Genomic DNA, 16,720 nt, shown 5'->3' with positions numbered 1-16,720 from the left:
CATGATTTAGAACCGTAACTCAGAGACTTATGTTGGTTGTAAATTTAGTAACATCACGTTTTCTTTGCATCCTTAAACTACTACACGTTAAAGATGCTCCTAAGGCCGTAATCACAGGAGCATATTTCACAGTCTGTATATGGATCACAATGCCCAGACTGGCCACGGTCTTCCTACCTGAACTTATAACCCCATAAACACATATGGAGCCACTGCCAGACGAGACATTGTGGTCTGTGAAATACACCTGTGTGAACTAATAATAATATTTATGTAGCGCCAACATATTCCACAGTTCTTTACAATTCAAAGGTTCATATACAAACAGTCATAAGTAACAGCTTTAGATAATACTAAGGCTGCATTTACTCTCAAAGATGATCATGAATGAGTGTTCTTAAAGGGGACCTGTAATTTCATAAAATGCTAGTAATTTGCAGAATAAAGGGAATCTGTCAGGTGATTTTCTAGTACAATACGAACATGATCTTTAAATAATACTTAAGCGGACCTTTCAGGATCAGTAGGTTTTAATTTTCTACATTATCCTGTTAACTTGTTGTAAGCTATATAGAATTCAATGTGATGTAGTAACTCGTCAAGCATATGTAAATAAAAACGTCATATGCTCTGCTACCTCCTCTCATCTCTAAGGGGCACTTTGCACACAACGACATCGCAAGCCGATGCTTGCGATGCCGAGCACGATAGTCCCTGCCCCCGTCGCAGCAGCGATATCTTGCATGGACTCACCTGCCCTGCGACGTCGCTCTGGTCGGCGACCCGCCTCCTTATTAAGGGGTTCGTGCGGCGTCATAGCGACATCACACGGCAGGCGGCCAATAGAAGCGGAGGGGCGGAGATGAGCGGGACGTAAACATCCCGCCCACCTCTGTCCTTCCGCATAGCCGGCGTGAGCTGCAGGACGCAGGTAGGAGATGTTCCTCGCTCCTGCGGCTTCACACACAGCGATGTGTGATGCCGCTGGAACGAGGAACAACATCGTACCTGTCGCAGTCGCGTAATTATGGAATTCCCAGACACTACACCAATGATACGATTACGACGATTTTGCGCTCGTTAATCGTATCATGTAGGATTTACACACTACGGTGTCGAGTGCGACGCCGGAAGTGCGTCACTTTCGACAAGACCCCTCCGACATTGCACCTGCGATGTCGTAGTGTGCAAAGTGCCCCTAAGTGCCTGCATCAGTGACAGTAAATCTGAACTGAATTTGCATAAACATATTTAGCGTGCACAAGAAACTTAATTCTATGGAGCTTACAGCAAGATAACAGGATAAGGTAGAACAGTTTTCCCCAAGTCCATTCCTCAAATAACACCAACAGTGCATGTTTTCAGGATTTCTTTGGATTGCACAGGTGATAATTTAATTACCTGCACATATGATGATTCCATCAACAGTGCAATGCTAAGGAAATCCTGAGAACATGCACTGTTGTTGGCCCTTGAGGACTGGAGTTAGGGAACCCTGAGGTAGAAAAATAAAACTCATTGACCCTGAAAGGTCTCCTTTAGAACTATTTAAAGATAATAATGGTATTGTACTACTAAATCAGCTCACAGGTTGCCTTTAATAGTGTTCCAAAGCCGTGTAACTGCCCTAATGAAAGTGCCGCTATTGAGAGGAAATTTTCTTTTGTTTCAAGAACGTCTGACTTTCAGTCATAGATTTGACAGCCATCTCTGTAGAGTATTAATGCCCCTCCCAGTAACCGGGCTTTCAGTATGGTAGCCGCACAGCTTTGGAACGCTATTAATCTGCACATTAACCCTATGTCTGCAGGTTACTAGCATTTGGCGACATGAGAGATGACCTTGAACAGCGCTTGTATCATGATAATCTTTCAGTGTAAACAGGCTGTCGATCAGGACTTCGTTCTGGACAGTGCATTGTCCTGGGTAACTAGAACTCACAGTGCCAAGAGCAATGGCAGCCGAAAATCACTGAGAGATATGCATTGTTTTCCTTGATCTACCTGTGTAAGGCTGGTAAAACTGACTGTCGATTTGGTCTACCGATGAGCAGACATTTAGTGCTGCCAATTGGTCCATGAATATGGACCCCACGCCTAATAAGCCACTTTTCCTTGTATCAATAGAATTTAATTGCAAATTGCTTGATTGTTGTTAATGGTCACGTGGTTTCTGTAAACTCTGCCAGGGTCTCCAGCCTCTGTTTTCTGGAACATATCATTTTAGAGAACTTTGTCTAGGTTGATAGTTGATACATGTACATCTACTTGTCAGCGGAGCAATTTACACAATGACTGAGGGCTTTTCAGACATCCATGATCACTGCTTCAATCTCTGATCACGATGCACAGACTACCGAACGTCTCCTGACCCCAACGTGGCAGCTTCATAGAAATCTAGGTAATAATAAAAATAATAATTATTCATTTATATAGCACTATTAATTCCACAGTGCTTTACATACATTGGCAACACTGTCACCATTGGGGCTCACAATCTAAATTTCAGTATGTTTTTGGAGTGTGGGAGGAAACCGGAGAACCCGGAGGAAACCCACGCAAACACTGGGAGAACATACAAACTCCTTGCAGATCGTATCCTTAGTAGGATTTGAACCCAGGACCCCAGCGCTGCAAGACTGCAGTGCTAACCACTGAGCCACCGTGCTGCCCTAGGAACTTGTTAATTTTAATCACTCAAAGTGTGTGTATATATATATATATATATATATATATATATATACACAAAAATAGGCATTTAAGAAAGAAATTTATAAAAAATAATCACATTTGGTATTGCCATGTCTACAAAGGTCTGATGTATCTAAATATATATATATATTTTTGCTCAGTACGGTAAGAGGCGTTAAAACAACTAATAAAAAAAATGGAAAGGCATAATTGCCAGTTTTAGTTTGCCTTACTTTCCTGTAAAGAAAAATCTTGTGTCGTAAAATGATACCTATTAAAATTAGAGATTTTTTTTTTTGCAAAAAACAAATGGATCCGTGGTGACACAAACTAATTATTTTTTATTTTTAAAACTCCTAAAATAAAAATAACTATACAGTTCTATATGGCTGTAATTGTATTAATCTGAATAGTGATGCTGCCACCACATTATTACTGAACATTGAGTATCATAAAAAACAAAATCTTAAAAAACAATGGTACAATTGCATTTTTTTTTTTTAATATTTTGTCATTTGGAATTTTTTCCAGTTTTCACAACTTTACATGGTAAAATCAATGGTGTAATTCAAAACTACAACTCTTAATTAAAAAAAATAAATTAACTTTCATAAGAAATTGATGACTCTTAAATGAAATCGTGCAAAAAACACAGAAGAACAAAAACTGAAATTTACACTGTCAGGAAATGTAACTAACAGCAGGAAAAATGATAAAATATAAAGAATGAGCAGTAACTGTTCAATTCAAGGCTTCTTCAGCGCCAGCACGGAGGTTTTCCCTGCTGGTCTCTGTTCACTTTCCTGCAGTGTTGAAGCTTTGGCAAGGTTATTGCTGCAGAGAGGTAAATAAAGTCTGGTGAGGACTGCGCACGCATTGGCGCTGGAGCCGCGGGTGTTTGAACAGTTGGGTATGATGTATTATTTTATAAACTTTCCTGCTCTTTGCCTCTTGTTCAACGTCTTGAGCCTTTACCTTCGTATCCCCCCAAACTCCTTTAGTTACAACAAAGATCTGATTCATCCTCTATAGTTTTCCTTTTTTTTTGTCTTGTGATATTAGTTGCTGTTTTTGGCACCAAATTCATCAAAATGGTGCATGCAATTCATGAACTTGGTGTCAGAAATGCACTTTCTTCCTGTGTCGAAATGTTTTTGGGATTTTTAGCACCAAAAGTCTTAAAAAGAAAAAAAAAAAACCTCAAAATACTGGAGTACTTACAAATATCTAATCGGTGGACTGGAGTGCAGTTGCAACAAATTTTGCAGTATTTTTGAAAGTTCGTCATTGATGATTCATCTGCAATTGATAGATTCCACTCACAAAGTGGGAAAAAACAAATAGGTGAAGACATAAAATAGACTTTAAAAATGGAATAAATAAAATGATGAAGTGCAAAAAGAAAGGGGGGAAAACTAGGTAAAAAACAGATGCAAAGGCAGTGATGAATTGGGACCATATTGTTAATTTTTGTGTACAAAGAAATTGCATTTACATAAAATGGGATGTAAAGCAGTACAATGTCAGACTTTGGGTTATATGTATTTCTCACTGCAAAAACATTAGAAATTAAAGCAGAAAAATCATTGGCTGAGGAAAGCGTAAATGCCACATGATCCACTTGTGGAGAGGGTGGGAAGTGGTCGTCTAGGTAAAAGTCTTTTACACTCTAAGGCTATGTGCACACTGAGTTTTTTTTTTAGGAGTTTTTGGAGTAGAAACGCTCCAAATCTTAAAACTCAAAAATGTTGAGTTGCCGTTCACTTTCTGCTCGAAAAACTCAGCAAAACGAGACTGTGCACATAACCTTATAAAATTAGCTTTCGGTGCCCTCCAAATGACTTCATTGGCTTCTCAGATATGTTGATTCTTGTAGCATTATATTGCCTAAATGTTGTTATGAACTAGATTCCTAGAAAGGACGATTTTCTGTTATTATCCAGGTTGTTGTGGACATTGTGACCTGCATTTATCTTTCTGCGGATTGTTGTAAATTTAGCCGTAACTTCATGTGCCGCTACAGTCAATGCTTATACTCCTCAATGAGTGTAATTAAGTTGATTGATCATGTTCTCCCAAACAATCAACTGTTTCCATCCACCTTGTATCTGAAAGTCCGTGTTCTGATGAAAATACTTGTTTTCTCGGAATATATTTTTCTGTATATGAAATAAAATGAAAAGCCTTGCTCGTTAGTACTCTTACCTCCCAGAAATCAGAAACAATAATCAGTAAAGATAGGATGTCAGCCAATGTGACTCCCATATAATTATTGATTGCTTCTTGGTTCTGCAGGAACAGTAATAAAGAAGGGCTGGTCAATGGCGTGAAGAGTACCTATCATTTAGCTTCCAAATAGGTTTCTCTGTATAGTCAATAAAGCGAATCTCACCATAATTTCTGCTCTGCTCTAGACTAATAGAAGCTAGCAGAGAGTACAATACTGGTTGTAAGATGGATGGGCAACACCATCCCCCCACTAGCCTATGAATACAGTGTAGTCATAACTGTAAGTCTGTTGTATTTTCATCGTTATTGACCAAACAGCCCTCGACCAATCTCCATATCATCTCCCCTTAAACTTTATGTAATAGTATACTGAGGGATCTGCTTTAAGGTTCCTTCAAATCTGTGTGCAACACGGTCCGTGAACAGCCAAGATTGCATGGACTGGCCATGGCTCCCCCAACCAGAGCGTGACCGCTGCATATATTTCAATGAGACTATCACGCTCGTGTCAGGAGACCACTGGCTAGTCTGTTGCATTGTGGTCTGTGCACGGACTGGCCATGGGTCTCTTGAGCTGAGCATGACCACCTCATAGAAATATATATGAAGCTGTCATGCCCTGGTTGGGAGAGCCGCGGCCACTCAATGCATTCTAGTCTGTGCACGGGCGTCAGGAAGAGTCCTTAAAGGGAATTTTTTAACAGTAGTTTTGACACCACTAAATGAGATCAAAGAAAGGGGTAACTGCATTTTCAAGTACCTCTATTGGAATAAGCTTCCCTTTACATGTATAATGACATGATTTCTGACCATTGTAGGACTTGTATCCTGCTTCTTTTTTTTTTTACCAGTTTCCCTTTGAGACTAGCTGCAACATTGTCTAGTTAGCCCACAAAAGTAGCAGCAAGGAGTATATTATTCAGTCAGGGCTGATTCCAGCTGTACTACTATCTGAGCGAGAATAGAAATTATACCTTTCCCCACAGTGCAATATAAGCCTGCAGTCAGTAAATGCAATGCTGTAATTGTTTTTTGGGGTTTTGCTTTTACAGTATTTATTAATTTTTATTTAGTCCCCTTGGAGGGACTTAAACCTGTGATCGTCTGATCGATTATACTATATACTGCAATAATGTGGTTATATAGGACAAACCCTGCCTACTATGGAGGCATAAGCTACCAGGTCAGTTATTAATACAGTACCAAATTATCATACAACCCAAAAACCACCATCAGTGCATAAACACAGAACTATCATCAGTGCATGAATAAAGCTGCAGAACCAGCAACAGGTGCATAAATACAAGGCCAGAACCACCGTCATTACATGAATACAAAACTAGAACCACCATCAGTGCATGAATACCGCATGAGAACCATCATATAAGTACATGAATACAGCACATCTATCACCATCAGTATGTAAATACAGCACCAGAACCAACATCAGTACATGAATACAGCACCAGTAACATCATCTGTTCATGAATAACCAACCAGAACCATACTCAGTACATGAATACAGCATTGGGACCACCATATATGAATGCGGAACACATCTTAGTACAGCATTCAATATCAGGTCAGCCCCGACCGCAATGCATTTGTATCACATTAACCTACAACTCCCAGTATGTCCTTAACAATGGTAAGGAGCTGATGTGTGTTATCGTGGCCAGCCATCATCAGACTGCTGATCATACAGTAGACCTAAGCTTGCAAGGGCAGGACCCTCTCCTTTCTGTACCACTCTGTCTTTGTTACTTTGTTTTACTGTAAGTTATATTTGTGTGTAACCCCTTCTTATGTACAGCACCAAGGAATCAATGGTGCTCTAAAAATAAATAATAACCATAATACAGGAGACACTGTACTGATTAGGTGCAAGCAGTATCACAATCATTTACATATAGATATCTTATCCGTGACTTCGTCTCTGGAGTCCTTTTTCTTTTGTTTTCGGTCTTCTCCTGACACCATGATAACTTTACACATCCTCAGCTCACCTCTGCAGACTTCCATCTTCGCTGGTGCGGTCTGTAGCACATCTCAACACTGTACCATTTAAAATAACAGTGTCGTCTGTGTTATTTTTCTCTTAAGCACCATTAACTCTGTTTGCTGTATGTATGTATTCACTGGATGTGAAGAAAGTTTTCATACATATAATACATTAAATATATAAGTGCATTAAACAAATTAACAGAGACAGACCTGGAAAGAAGGGAATGATCCTGCCCTCATGGGCTTACAATCTGCAGGGTATTGAGGAAGGAAACAGTTGCTCCTGTGATGCCCTCTACGAAGAATTGATAATCAATATATCACTGGAGAACACCTTTAAAACCACCACGTGGCACATTTTAATCCAATTTTTCAAAGCAAAGCAGGCAAGTGAGCTACAGAAAATGGGAAGTATCGACGTACTGTGTCTGCTCTAGTGGCCAGTTTGAAAACTGCAATATTTTACAAATTTGTTTATTTCCGTTTGTTATTAATCAGAACCTGATTGAAATTATCTGGCATTTTCATAAAATGTCTAACTTTCTTCATTTTATTTTTTAACAGCTTGCCCTATATATATGGCAGAAAGTTGATGCTTTGGAGCTTACATCAGTGCCGGAGTTCTGTACAGAAGAACCGAAATCTCCAAAATCAGCAGAATGTGCCACCACTTTCTCCAACACCTTACCAGTCTGTGTAAGTGCACAATTGGATATAGTTGACTTAACTGTTTGGGAGCATGCATGGCAGGTAGTCCTGGGTTTATGTAAACCCACTCTATTGTAAATGTGAATGTTTGTAACCGCTACTACCTACCGTATTTTTCGGACCATAAGACGCACTTTTTCCCCCCCAAATGTTGGGGGAAAGTTGGCGGTGCGTCTTATGATCTGACTATAGGGCTGTGGCCGGGAATGTGGGTGCTGCGGTGGAGCGGGCCATCGGGGGCACGAGCAGGCTGCAGCAGCTCCTGCCGTGACCACGTGGGCCCGCTCATTACATTTGCACGCCCATCCTCCCGCCCATCATCTCTCAGCGAAACCGGCGCTGACAGGTGGGCGGGGTGATGGGCGGGGGGTGCGCGCATAATTAACAGCCGGACGTGATCACCCCTGGCAACTATAGCCTGGAGTGATCATGTGCGGCTGTATTCACTGCCCCCCGTGCATCATTATCAGCGCGGGGAGCAGTGAATCAGTGTACTCACCCGTCAGTGTGTGGAGCCATCCCCCTGCAGCATCGCGCGATGTCTTCCTGTCTGTGCCGGTCAGCTGATCTGGACACTAGCGGCGCGCGCCGCTAGTGTCCACCAGATCAGCTGACCGGGCTCAGACAGGAAGACATCGATTTGCGATGCTGCAGACAACGGTGGCGGCTCCACACACGGTGACGGCTCCACACAGCGGCGCTGCAGCTGAGACAGAGAACGGTGCTTCAGGGAGTGAGGAAAGGTGAGTATAAACGTTTACTTTTTTTCCTGTGCCACAGGCCATATACCAGGATGGGGGTATTTCATGAGCAGGATGGATGAGGGTATTTCATGAGCAGGATGGATGGGGGTATATCATGAGCAGGATGGATGGGGGTATATCATGAGCAGGATGGATGGGGGTATATCATGAGCAGGATGGATGAGGGTATATCATGAGCAGGATGGATGGGGGGTATATTATGAGCAGGATGGATGGGGGTATATCATGAGCAGGATGGATGGGGGTATATCATGAGCAGGATGGATGGGGTATATCATGAGCAGGATGGATGGGGGGTATATTATGAGCAGGATAGATGGGAGGTATATTATGAGCAAGATGGATGGGGGTATATTATGAGCAGGATGGATGGGGGGTATATTATGAGCAGGATGGATGGGGGGTATATTATGAGCAGGATGGATGGGGGGTATATTATGAGCAGGATGGGGGTATATGAGCAGGATCATATACAAGGCAGGAGGATCCTTACCAGAATGGGGTACCTTAGGAGAGAATTTGGGGACATTACCCCCATAACAGTGTCAGCAGCAGATCCTTGCCCCATAAGTGTGTCATGACCACATTTTTTTGGTTAAAATTTTATTTTCCTATTTTCCTCCTCTAAAACCAGGGTGCGTCTTATGGTCAGGTGCGTCTTATAGTCCGAAAAATACGGTATGTTTTACACCCTTACATATACCTTAGTGAGTGCTATGTACTGTGTATGGCTACCAGCACCCCAGCATGACATGGCAAGTTTTTATGGCAGTTACTTCTGTCATTGCAGGGATATGGTTTTCCCTGTAACTGGGACTCCTTTGCATACCCTAGTTATAGTGGAAAACAGTAGAACTGAGCAAAAGGATTTGGAAGATCCAAGTCCAGCTACTTTATCAGTCCATAGCTACCGAGCCAAAACCCTCATTTTACCTGTCAACATGCCCAGCGCCTCTTCTGATTAGTAAGCCCTGTGCATTATCTTTGTTGCAGTATCACTCGTACATGACATTACACAAGGCATACTAATCAGAAGACTTTTTGAGGATGACGGGAAGCAGGAGGCAGTTTGCAGTCCTGCAATTTATTTGGCTCAACTATAGAAAAATAAATCTACACACTGACCACAGCACTGGTGTCTGTGACTAAAATTCAGCTCCATCAGTTCAGGCTCATGTTCACCTCTCGACTTCCCAAGGTCTGATAAAAATATGACCCTGCCTTATGAGTAAATTGAAATTTAAAACCAAATAAATAATATACAGTATATATACACATATGTACATTATACTGCCATTCTCTGCACACCATATATAAATATAATGTGCAAATAAATACATTTTATATGTATATTGTACAGTGACTATCTGATGACGTTCTCACTGATTTTAGTTGTTCATTTTCCTTTTTCTTTTCCCCTCCGCCCAGACCGCCATGACCACTTCTTCAATCTATAACTCCTGTCTGCAGAAAGTAACACAGAGACATTTTTGGCTCATCGCTTTGCGTGCCCCTTCCTCACATTCGCCACCTCTACACGAACCACATAGCTATAATTAGTGTGCTAGATGGTGCATCACACAATAATAGTGCCCATACACAGTAATAGCGCTCCCCTGTGCCTCACTATGGTTATACAGCCTTGTCTATATGTGTTCTTATATTAGTGAGAGTGTTTCTATGTGTTGCCTGCTGTATGCTATGGTGAGAACAATCTTTACAAGGCCCTTTAGATAAAGGTACCAAGTGTGCAAACAACAAAGAAAGCAATACTCATGTCAGTCTGCTCTGTGTTGAACTGGGGTGACCAGGTCCCACCAGTGACATTGATTCTGGGTATACCCTAGTCAACTTCATGCAATATTACCTGATCTTTGTTCACAAATTTGCCTATGCTGTTTAAAACCAGACTGGGTAATTTAACAGATTGATGAGATGTTTCATTTGTCAGTACAGTGAATTAAATAATTAGTCATTACGTGTACTGTGCCAACAGAAAAATAATGTTGCTTCCTGGTATCAGCTATGTTGGCTGAGGCCCCGCCCCTTCTGGTCACATGGGAATGACATCAACACATGTCCTTTTAGTCACTTAGTAAAATAATTCTATAATAGAATTAGCATACATAACTGGGAGGATGGACAGGCAGGGGGGCAGGAGTCACTATGAATCCCCACCCCAGCTATTAGCTGATCGGCAGCTGCTTTCATTCAAAAAGTTGCTCATTTTACAAACTTTACTTGTTTGTGTTTCAAAACCTAAACATCCTAGCTGACAACTAAAGGTACAGTTTTGCTCAAACGTTTACATACCCCGGCAGATTTTTTGCTTTCTTGAGCTTTTTTCAGAGAATATGAATGATAGCACAAAAAAATTTTTTCCACTCATGGTTAGTGGTTGGGTGAAGCCATTTATTGTCACACTACTGTGTTTTCTCTTTTTAAATCATAATAACAACCAAAAACATCCAAATGACCCTGATCAAAAGGTCACATACCCTGGTGATTTTGACCTGATAACATGCACAGAAGTTGAAACAAATGGTTTTGAATGGCTAATAAAGGGAACATCCTCACCTGATACCTGTTTGCTTGTAATCAGTGTGTGCACAAAAGCTGAGTGAGTTTCTGGGATCCAGACAGACTCTTGCATCTTTCATCCAGCCACTGACGTTTCTGGATTGAGAGTCATGGGGAAAGCAAAAGAATTGTCAACGCATCTACGGGAAAAGGAAGTTGAACTGTATAAAACAGGAAAGGGATACAAAAAGATATCCAAGGAATTGATAATGCCAGTCAGCAGTGTTCAAACTGTGATTAACAAAAGGAAAATCAAGGGCTTTCTAAAAAACAAACTACGATCAGGTAGACCAATATAAATTTCGGCCACAACTGCCAGGAATATTGTTTGAGATGCAAAGAAAAACCCACAAATAACATCAGCTGAAATACAGGACTCACTGAAAACTAGCAGTGTGACTGTTTCAAGATGCACAATAAAGAGGCACTTGAAGAAAAATGTATGGTCGAGTCGCTTGAAGAAAGCCATTACTGCGCAAATGCCACAAGGTATATTCTCTACAAATTTCTGGAACAAGGTAAGTGATGCAGTGATGAGACCAAAATTAAACTTTTTGGCCACAACCGTAAACATTACATTTGGAGAAATGTCAACAAGACCTGTGAGGAAAGGAGATTCATTCCTGCTGTCAAGCATGGAGGTAAATTGCTGATGATGTGGGGATGTGTAAGTTACAAAGGCACAGGAAACTTGGTCAAAGTTAAAGAAAAGATGAATGCAGCATGTAATCAGCAAATACTGTAGGCAAATTTGCAATCACCAGCCCAGAAGTTGCACAAGGGACGCACTTGGATGTTCCAACATGACAACGATCCAAAACACAAGGCCAAGTCGAATCGGTCATTGGCTATTAGAAAATTAATTGAAGGTTCTGGAGTGGCCATCTCAGTCTCTTGATCTCAATATCATTGGGCCACTCTGGGGAGACCTTAAGCGCACTTTTCATGAATGAAAACCCAGGAATATACAGGAACTAGAGGCTTTTTGCCAAGAAGAATGGGCAGCTTTATCATCTGAGAAAATAAAGCGCCTCATGCACAACTACAACAAAAGACTTCAAGTTGTCATTGATGTTAGAGGGGGCAATGAACGGTATTAAGAACTGTGGTATGTGAACTTTTCATCAGGGTCATTTAAATGGTTTTTTTTATCATTATGATTTAAAAAGAGAAAACACAGTAGTTTGACAATAAATGGCTTCACCCAACCACTAACCATGAGTGGAAATAAAGATTTTGTGTTATTATTCATATTCTCTGAAAAAAGGCCAAGAAAGAAAATAAATCTGCCGTGGTATGTAAACTTTTGAGCACAACTTTATGTATAGAATCAGCATGATAGTGCCAGCATAGCACTGGCTTTAGGTTATATAGGAAAATCCTGGTGATTGGTGCACTTTAATATAGGAGGCGGATGTGCAGTATCCAGCCATAGAGGGATTAGCTCCGGAACTGAGCATTTCCAGCCACCTGCTGCTGGCAGTGGCGGCACAGAGAACAGCTGATCAGTGGGGGTGTGGGGTGTCAGACCCCAGCCAATCAAACATTGAAGACCTATGCTAAGCATGGGTCATCAATGTTTAAGTAGTGGATAACCTCTTTAATGATAGGATGAAGAGATGTGTTAGTCCTGGGATACACAGGATGGTGAGGCTGGGAAGGAGGTAGGGATGGGGGTCAAGTGCAACACTGGTGAGGTGTGATTTGGAGAGAAGATGAGTTAACTGCCATTCATATAATGTTGACCCCAGTACCGAATACAAGCAGTATAGTAACTGACTTTGCGCTGCCAGCAGATGGGGAGCCACATACAGTGAGCACACTGGAGAGGAGAATGCTATTGTTATTATTTACTAGCTGTAGTACCCGGCGTTGCCTGGGATAGTAACTAAGTGTCTCTCTGTCTGTCTCCCTCTCTGTCTCGGTCTCCCTCTCTGTCTCTGTCTGCCTCTCTCTCTCTGTGTGTCTCTGCCTCTGTGTGTCTCTGTCCCTGTGTGTCTGTCTGTGTCTCTCTGTGTCTCTGTCTGTCTTTGTGTGTGTCTGTCTCTGTATCAGTCTCTGTGTGTCTTTGTCTCTCTGTGTCTCTGTCTGTCTCTGTGCATCTCTCTCTCTGTTTGTGTGTCTCTGTATCAGTCTATGTGTGTCTGTGTGTTTCTCTGTGTATCTGTCTCTGTGTGTCTCAGTATGTCTCTATGTGTCTCGGTCTCTGTGTGTCTCTGTCTCTACCAATATCATATTTATTAAATATTTGAAGAAAAAGCACATCTCCGTCATTATTCACCGTATCACAAAAATTGCCACTCCATAATAGCATAAGGAAACCAAAGAGACCAGGAGTTTTAAACAGGCAAGGTACAAAAGTTTATTTATTTTACCAATAATCACAACGTGTCACAGACAGATGACAAAGGACATACAGTTTAAAATTGTGCTGTAAAGAGGGGAACACCCATGAAAAGTGGGACAGAGAGGTATGCTCGTGAGTCTATCATAGACATAGGGTTTCTTTGGCCAGACAAGCTCTCATGAGCAATAAAGTGCAGAAAGTATATCCAGAGTCTTAAGCCATCAACTTACCCATTATTACAGAGCGTCACACCTGCGTCCCACAGTTCAAACAGACCCAACCAACGCGCGTTTCGCGTCACATATATCAGCTTCCTCAGGGCGGGTTTTATTCATAACCCCAAAACCGGATCTTATATGTAGTGAAGAATACTCCCATTGGTTATCCCGCAAGTCAATCAAGAGAGATCGCTATTGCGGCGCATGCGCATCGCAAACGGGACGCCCACTTCCGCTCCGTCCGGCAATGCATAGAGAGGAGGTACCCGGAAATCAAGGTAACCACAGACGCTTATGCGTCACAGCTCTCATCATAAATGCGCCGGACGGGTCAGAGGGACGAATCGTAACTGCGACGGGCATGCGCACAGCGACCTTTCTGAACATAGAGAGATGTTCTGAAGACCGACGTGCAGGGGATATACCACCGCTAATTCTGCACATAGTTCTACCCATATTATAATGCCACTTATATACCAAGTGCAGCGGGAACATATAATATAACCACAATATGGAAAAGTGAAAACATTAGATTTTTATAAAACACGGGAGTACATCATAGAGGATTGGAGGGGAAAGGTTATACAGGACATTAGTCACAATAAATTAGAAACAAAAACCAATTTCTGGCTTTCCTCCAAGGTATTAAAACTTTATCTGTTGATAGTAGTCAGATAAATCTATATTCCCGTATTACTCTCTCTTTTTTTCTTTTTTTCCTCTCCTTTTCTCCTCCTTTCCCTCCCATCACTCCTCCATATCTAAGTCACGTTATGGATCCTAGGAATTGGGATTAAGAATACAGGTTTTAGAAAAAGATGTAGCACAAATAACAAACAGTTAAAAAACAAAATTTAAAAACTGGCAAAGGCATGTATCTTAAGACCAAGTCATAGAAAAAAGTGACAAAAGGATTCAAAAAACAAAGAGAGAGGTGAGAGAGAGGTGCGGGGGAGGGAAGGGGGGAGGGAAAAGAGGGGAGAAGGAGAGAGGGGAACAAAAAAGGGGGGAGGAGGAAAGAAAGGAAAAGGATGAGAAAAGGAAAAAGGCCTCATAGAATTATCATAAGAAGGGCGCAAAATTTGCTGCTTCATTAAGCCCCATTGGGGCAACAGTATCCAATCTAATGATCCATCTCATTTCTTTCTGCGCCAAAAGTTTTTTAACATTACCACCTCTTATCCCCAGATGGATCACATCTATCCCTCTCGCCATGAATGTCTTAGGGTCACAGGAATGGAATTGCCTAAAATGGCGAGGGATACTTTTGAGTATCGTCATGTCGGTCGCTGTCTTTGCCGCCACAATGTCCCTCACATGCTCCCGGATTCTGACTCTTAATTCTTGTGATGTGAGGCCGATATAGATCTTATTACAGCCACAAGTGGCGTAATAGATCACATTGCTCGTATCACATGATATGTTTCCTAATGGAATAGATTTTCGTACCATCACTAGCCATGATATCAGAGCAGCGGGAGACATTAGGGCAGGAAAGACAACGACCGCACGGGAAACAGCCATTAGTCGGACCTGGCAACCCAAAAATATATTTTTTCTGTGGGGCAACATAGTGGCTTTTCACCAAGATGTCTCTTAAATTCCTACAGCGTCTTGCGGTCATTAAGGGCACTGCTGGTAAAAAAGATTTAATGGAGGGATCAGATTGGAGGACATGCCAAAATGTATTAAAGATTTGCCTCATAACGTACCACCTCTCATTAAAGGTCGAAATGAATCTGATATTTTGTGATTCATTCTGCAGTGCCCTTTTTGTTCGTCCTCCTCCTTCACGCAGCAACTCATTACGGGGGGCCAAATTAGCCGTTTGGTATGCCCTCTTCACACACCGATCACTATAACCCCGCGCCTTAAATCTCATCCTTAAATCATTTGCCTGGTCGTGAAAAGAATTGTCCTGAGAGCAAATCCGCTTAATTCTTAAGTACCTCACACATAAGCTTCGTATACTAAGAATGTATCTTGGTTGCCTATAGTAACCAATCAAAGCTCCTATTAATAAACTGTAGCTTGCAGCTCCATTGACTTTAATGTAAGCAGGTTTTTTGTCGAATAACTGTAAAGCGTGGGGGTAAATTTTCCCCTCAAAACATAGTCTATGATATTCCCTGAGTGAAATGAGGTGTCTGTGAAAAATGTTGTGATTGTAAGTGCGACGGCGCAGATTTTTTTAGCATACATACATACACTCAGCTTTATATAATAGATTTTCGCGCCATTTATTCCATGGCGTTTTACATGTGAAAAAGGGGCATACATAGACAAGTACAATAATCGTGAACATTTCAAGGCACAGACTGGTACTGGAGGAGAGAGGACCCTGCCCGCGAGGGCTCACAATCTACAGGGAATAAAGCATAGCAAGCAAACAAGTTAGTTGTGGACAGTGCCAAATTATGATAAATACACAATATAAAAAATAAGACAGTGCTCATTGTTCCACAACACATGGCTTCTTCCTCTTCCCACCAATGATGATTTTCTCTTGTTATTGACTTCTTTTTAATCCATTTTTTTTTTTTTTCTTCATCCTCTTTGATTAAATGACTCAAGCGTTACATTGTGTCTTCTCAAACAAACATCTGCCCTTCCCAATCAATTACTGAAACCTGCACAATAAACTCATGGGGTAAATATCCTCCAACTAAAGTTCCAATTGATTGGCATACAACACACTATTGTGTTACTTATTTGCACAACAAATGGTGTTTTTTTTTCTCCCCACTTGAATTGAAGAAAGTGAGGGAGCAACAGTGCAGTAGGGTCCTAACTGGTTAAAAAGGGTTTACAAATGATAGTGGTGCACTCACCTGATGTGGTTGTGTGATACACAACACTGTAGGAGTATGAAAGATCAGCTGCTGCAAACACGTGGAGGTGGAAGGTTAAACCGAAAAAAAAAGGTGTGCTACACCTGCACTGCTGTGAGAAATGATCTGTGGAAAAGTAGTCCAGGAAACACAGGTGAAGAACGTGGTTTATCCAGCGCGTTTCAAAGCGATCCAGCTTCTTCAGCAGATTTGATAGCTGCGAAACGCGTTGAATAAACCACATTTTCTTCAATTGTGTGTCCTGGACTCCTTTTCCACAGACCATTTCTTACAGAGGTGTAGATCTTGCACACATTTCTCTCCCCGCTTGGTCACCCATTATGAAGTA

At 41.5% G+C, this 16,720-nt stretch overlaps 1 protein-coding gene across 2 annotated transcripts in view; it reads left to right on the top strand.

Annotated features, from left to right (window-relative positions):
* Positions 1-16,720, top strand: part of B3GLCT (beta 3-glucosyltransferase) — a 571,051-nt gene that overhangs the window by 486,090 nt on the left and 68,241 nt on the right. For both annotated transcript variants that reach the window (XM_075337354.1, XM_075337355.1), the window contains exon 9: positions 7,488-7,619. In XM_075337354.1, coding sequence (XP_075193469.1) covers positions 7,488-7,619 — 132 coding nt within the window. The remainder of the gene's footprint in view (positions 1-7,487; positions 7,620-16,720) is intronic.

Source organism: Anomaloglossus baeobatrachus, chromosome 2, assembly GCF_048569485.1.
Source record: "Anomaloglossus baeobatrachus isolate aAnoBae1 chromosome 2, aAnoBae1.hap1, whole genome shotgun sequence".
NCBI classification, from domain to species: domain Eukaryota; kingdom Metazoa; phylum Chordata; class Amphibia; order Anura; family Aromobatidae; genus Anomaloglossus; species Anomaloglossus baeobatrachus.
This window is presented reverse-complemented; position numbering and strand designations above follow the sequence as displayed.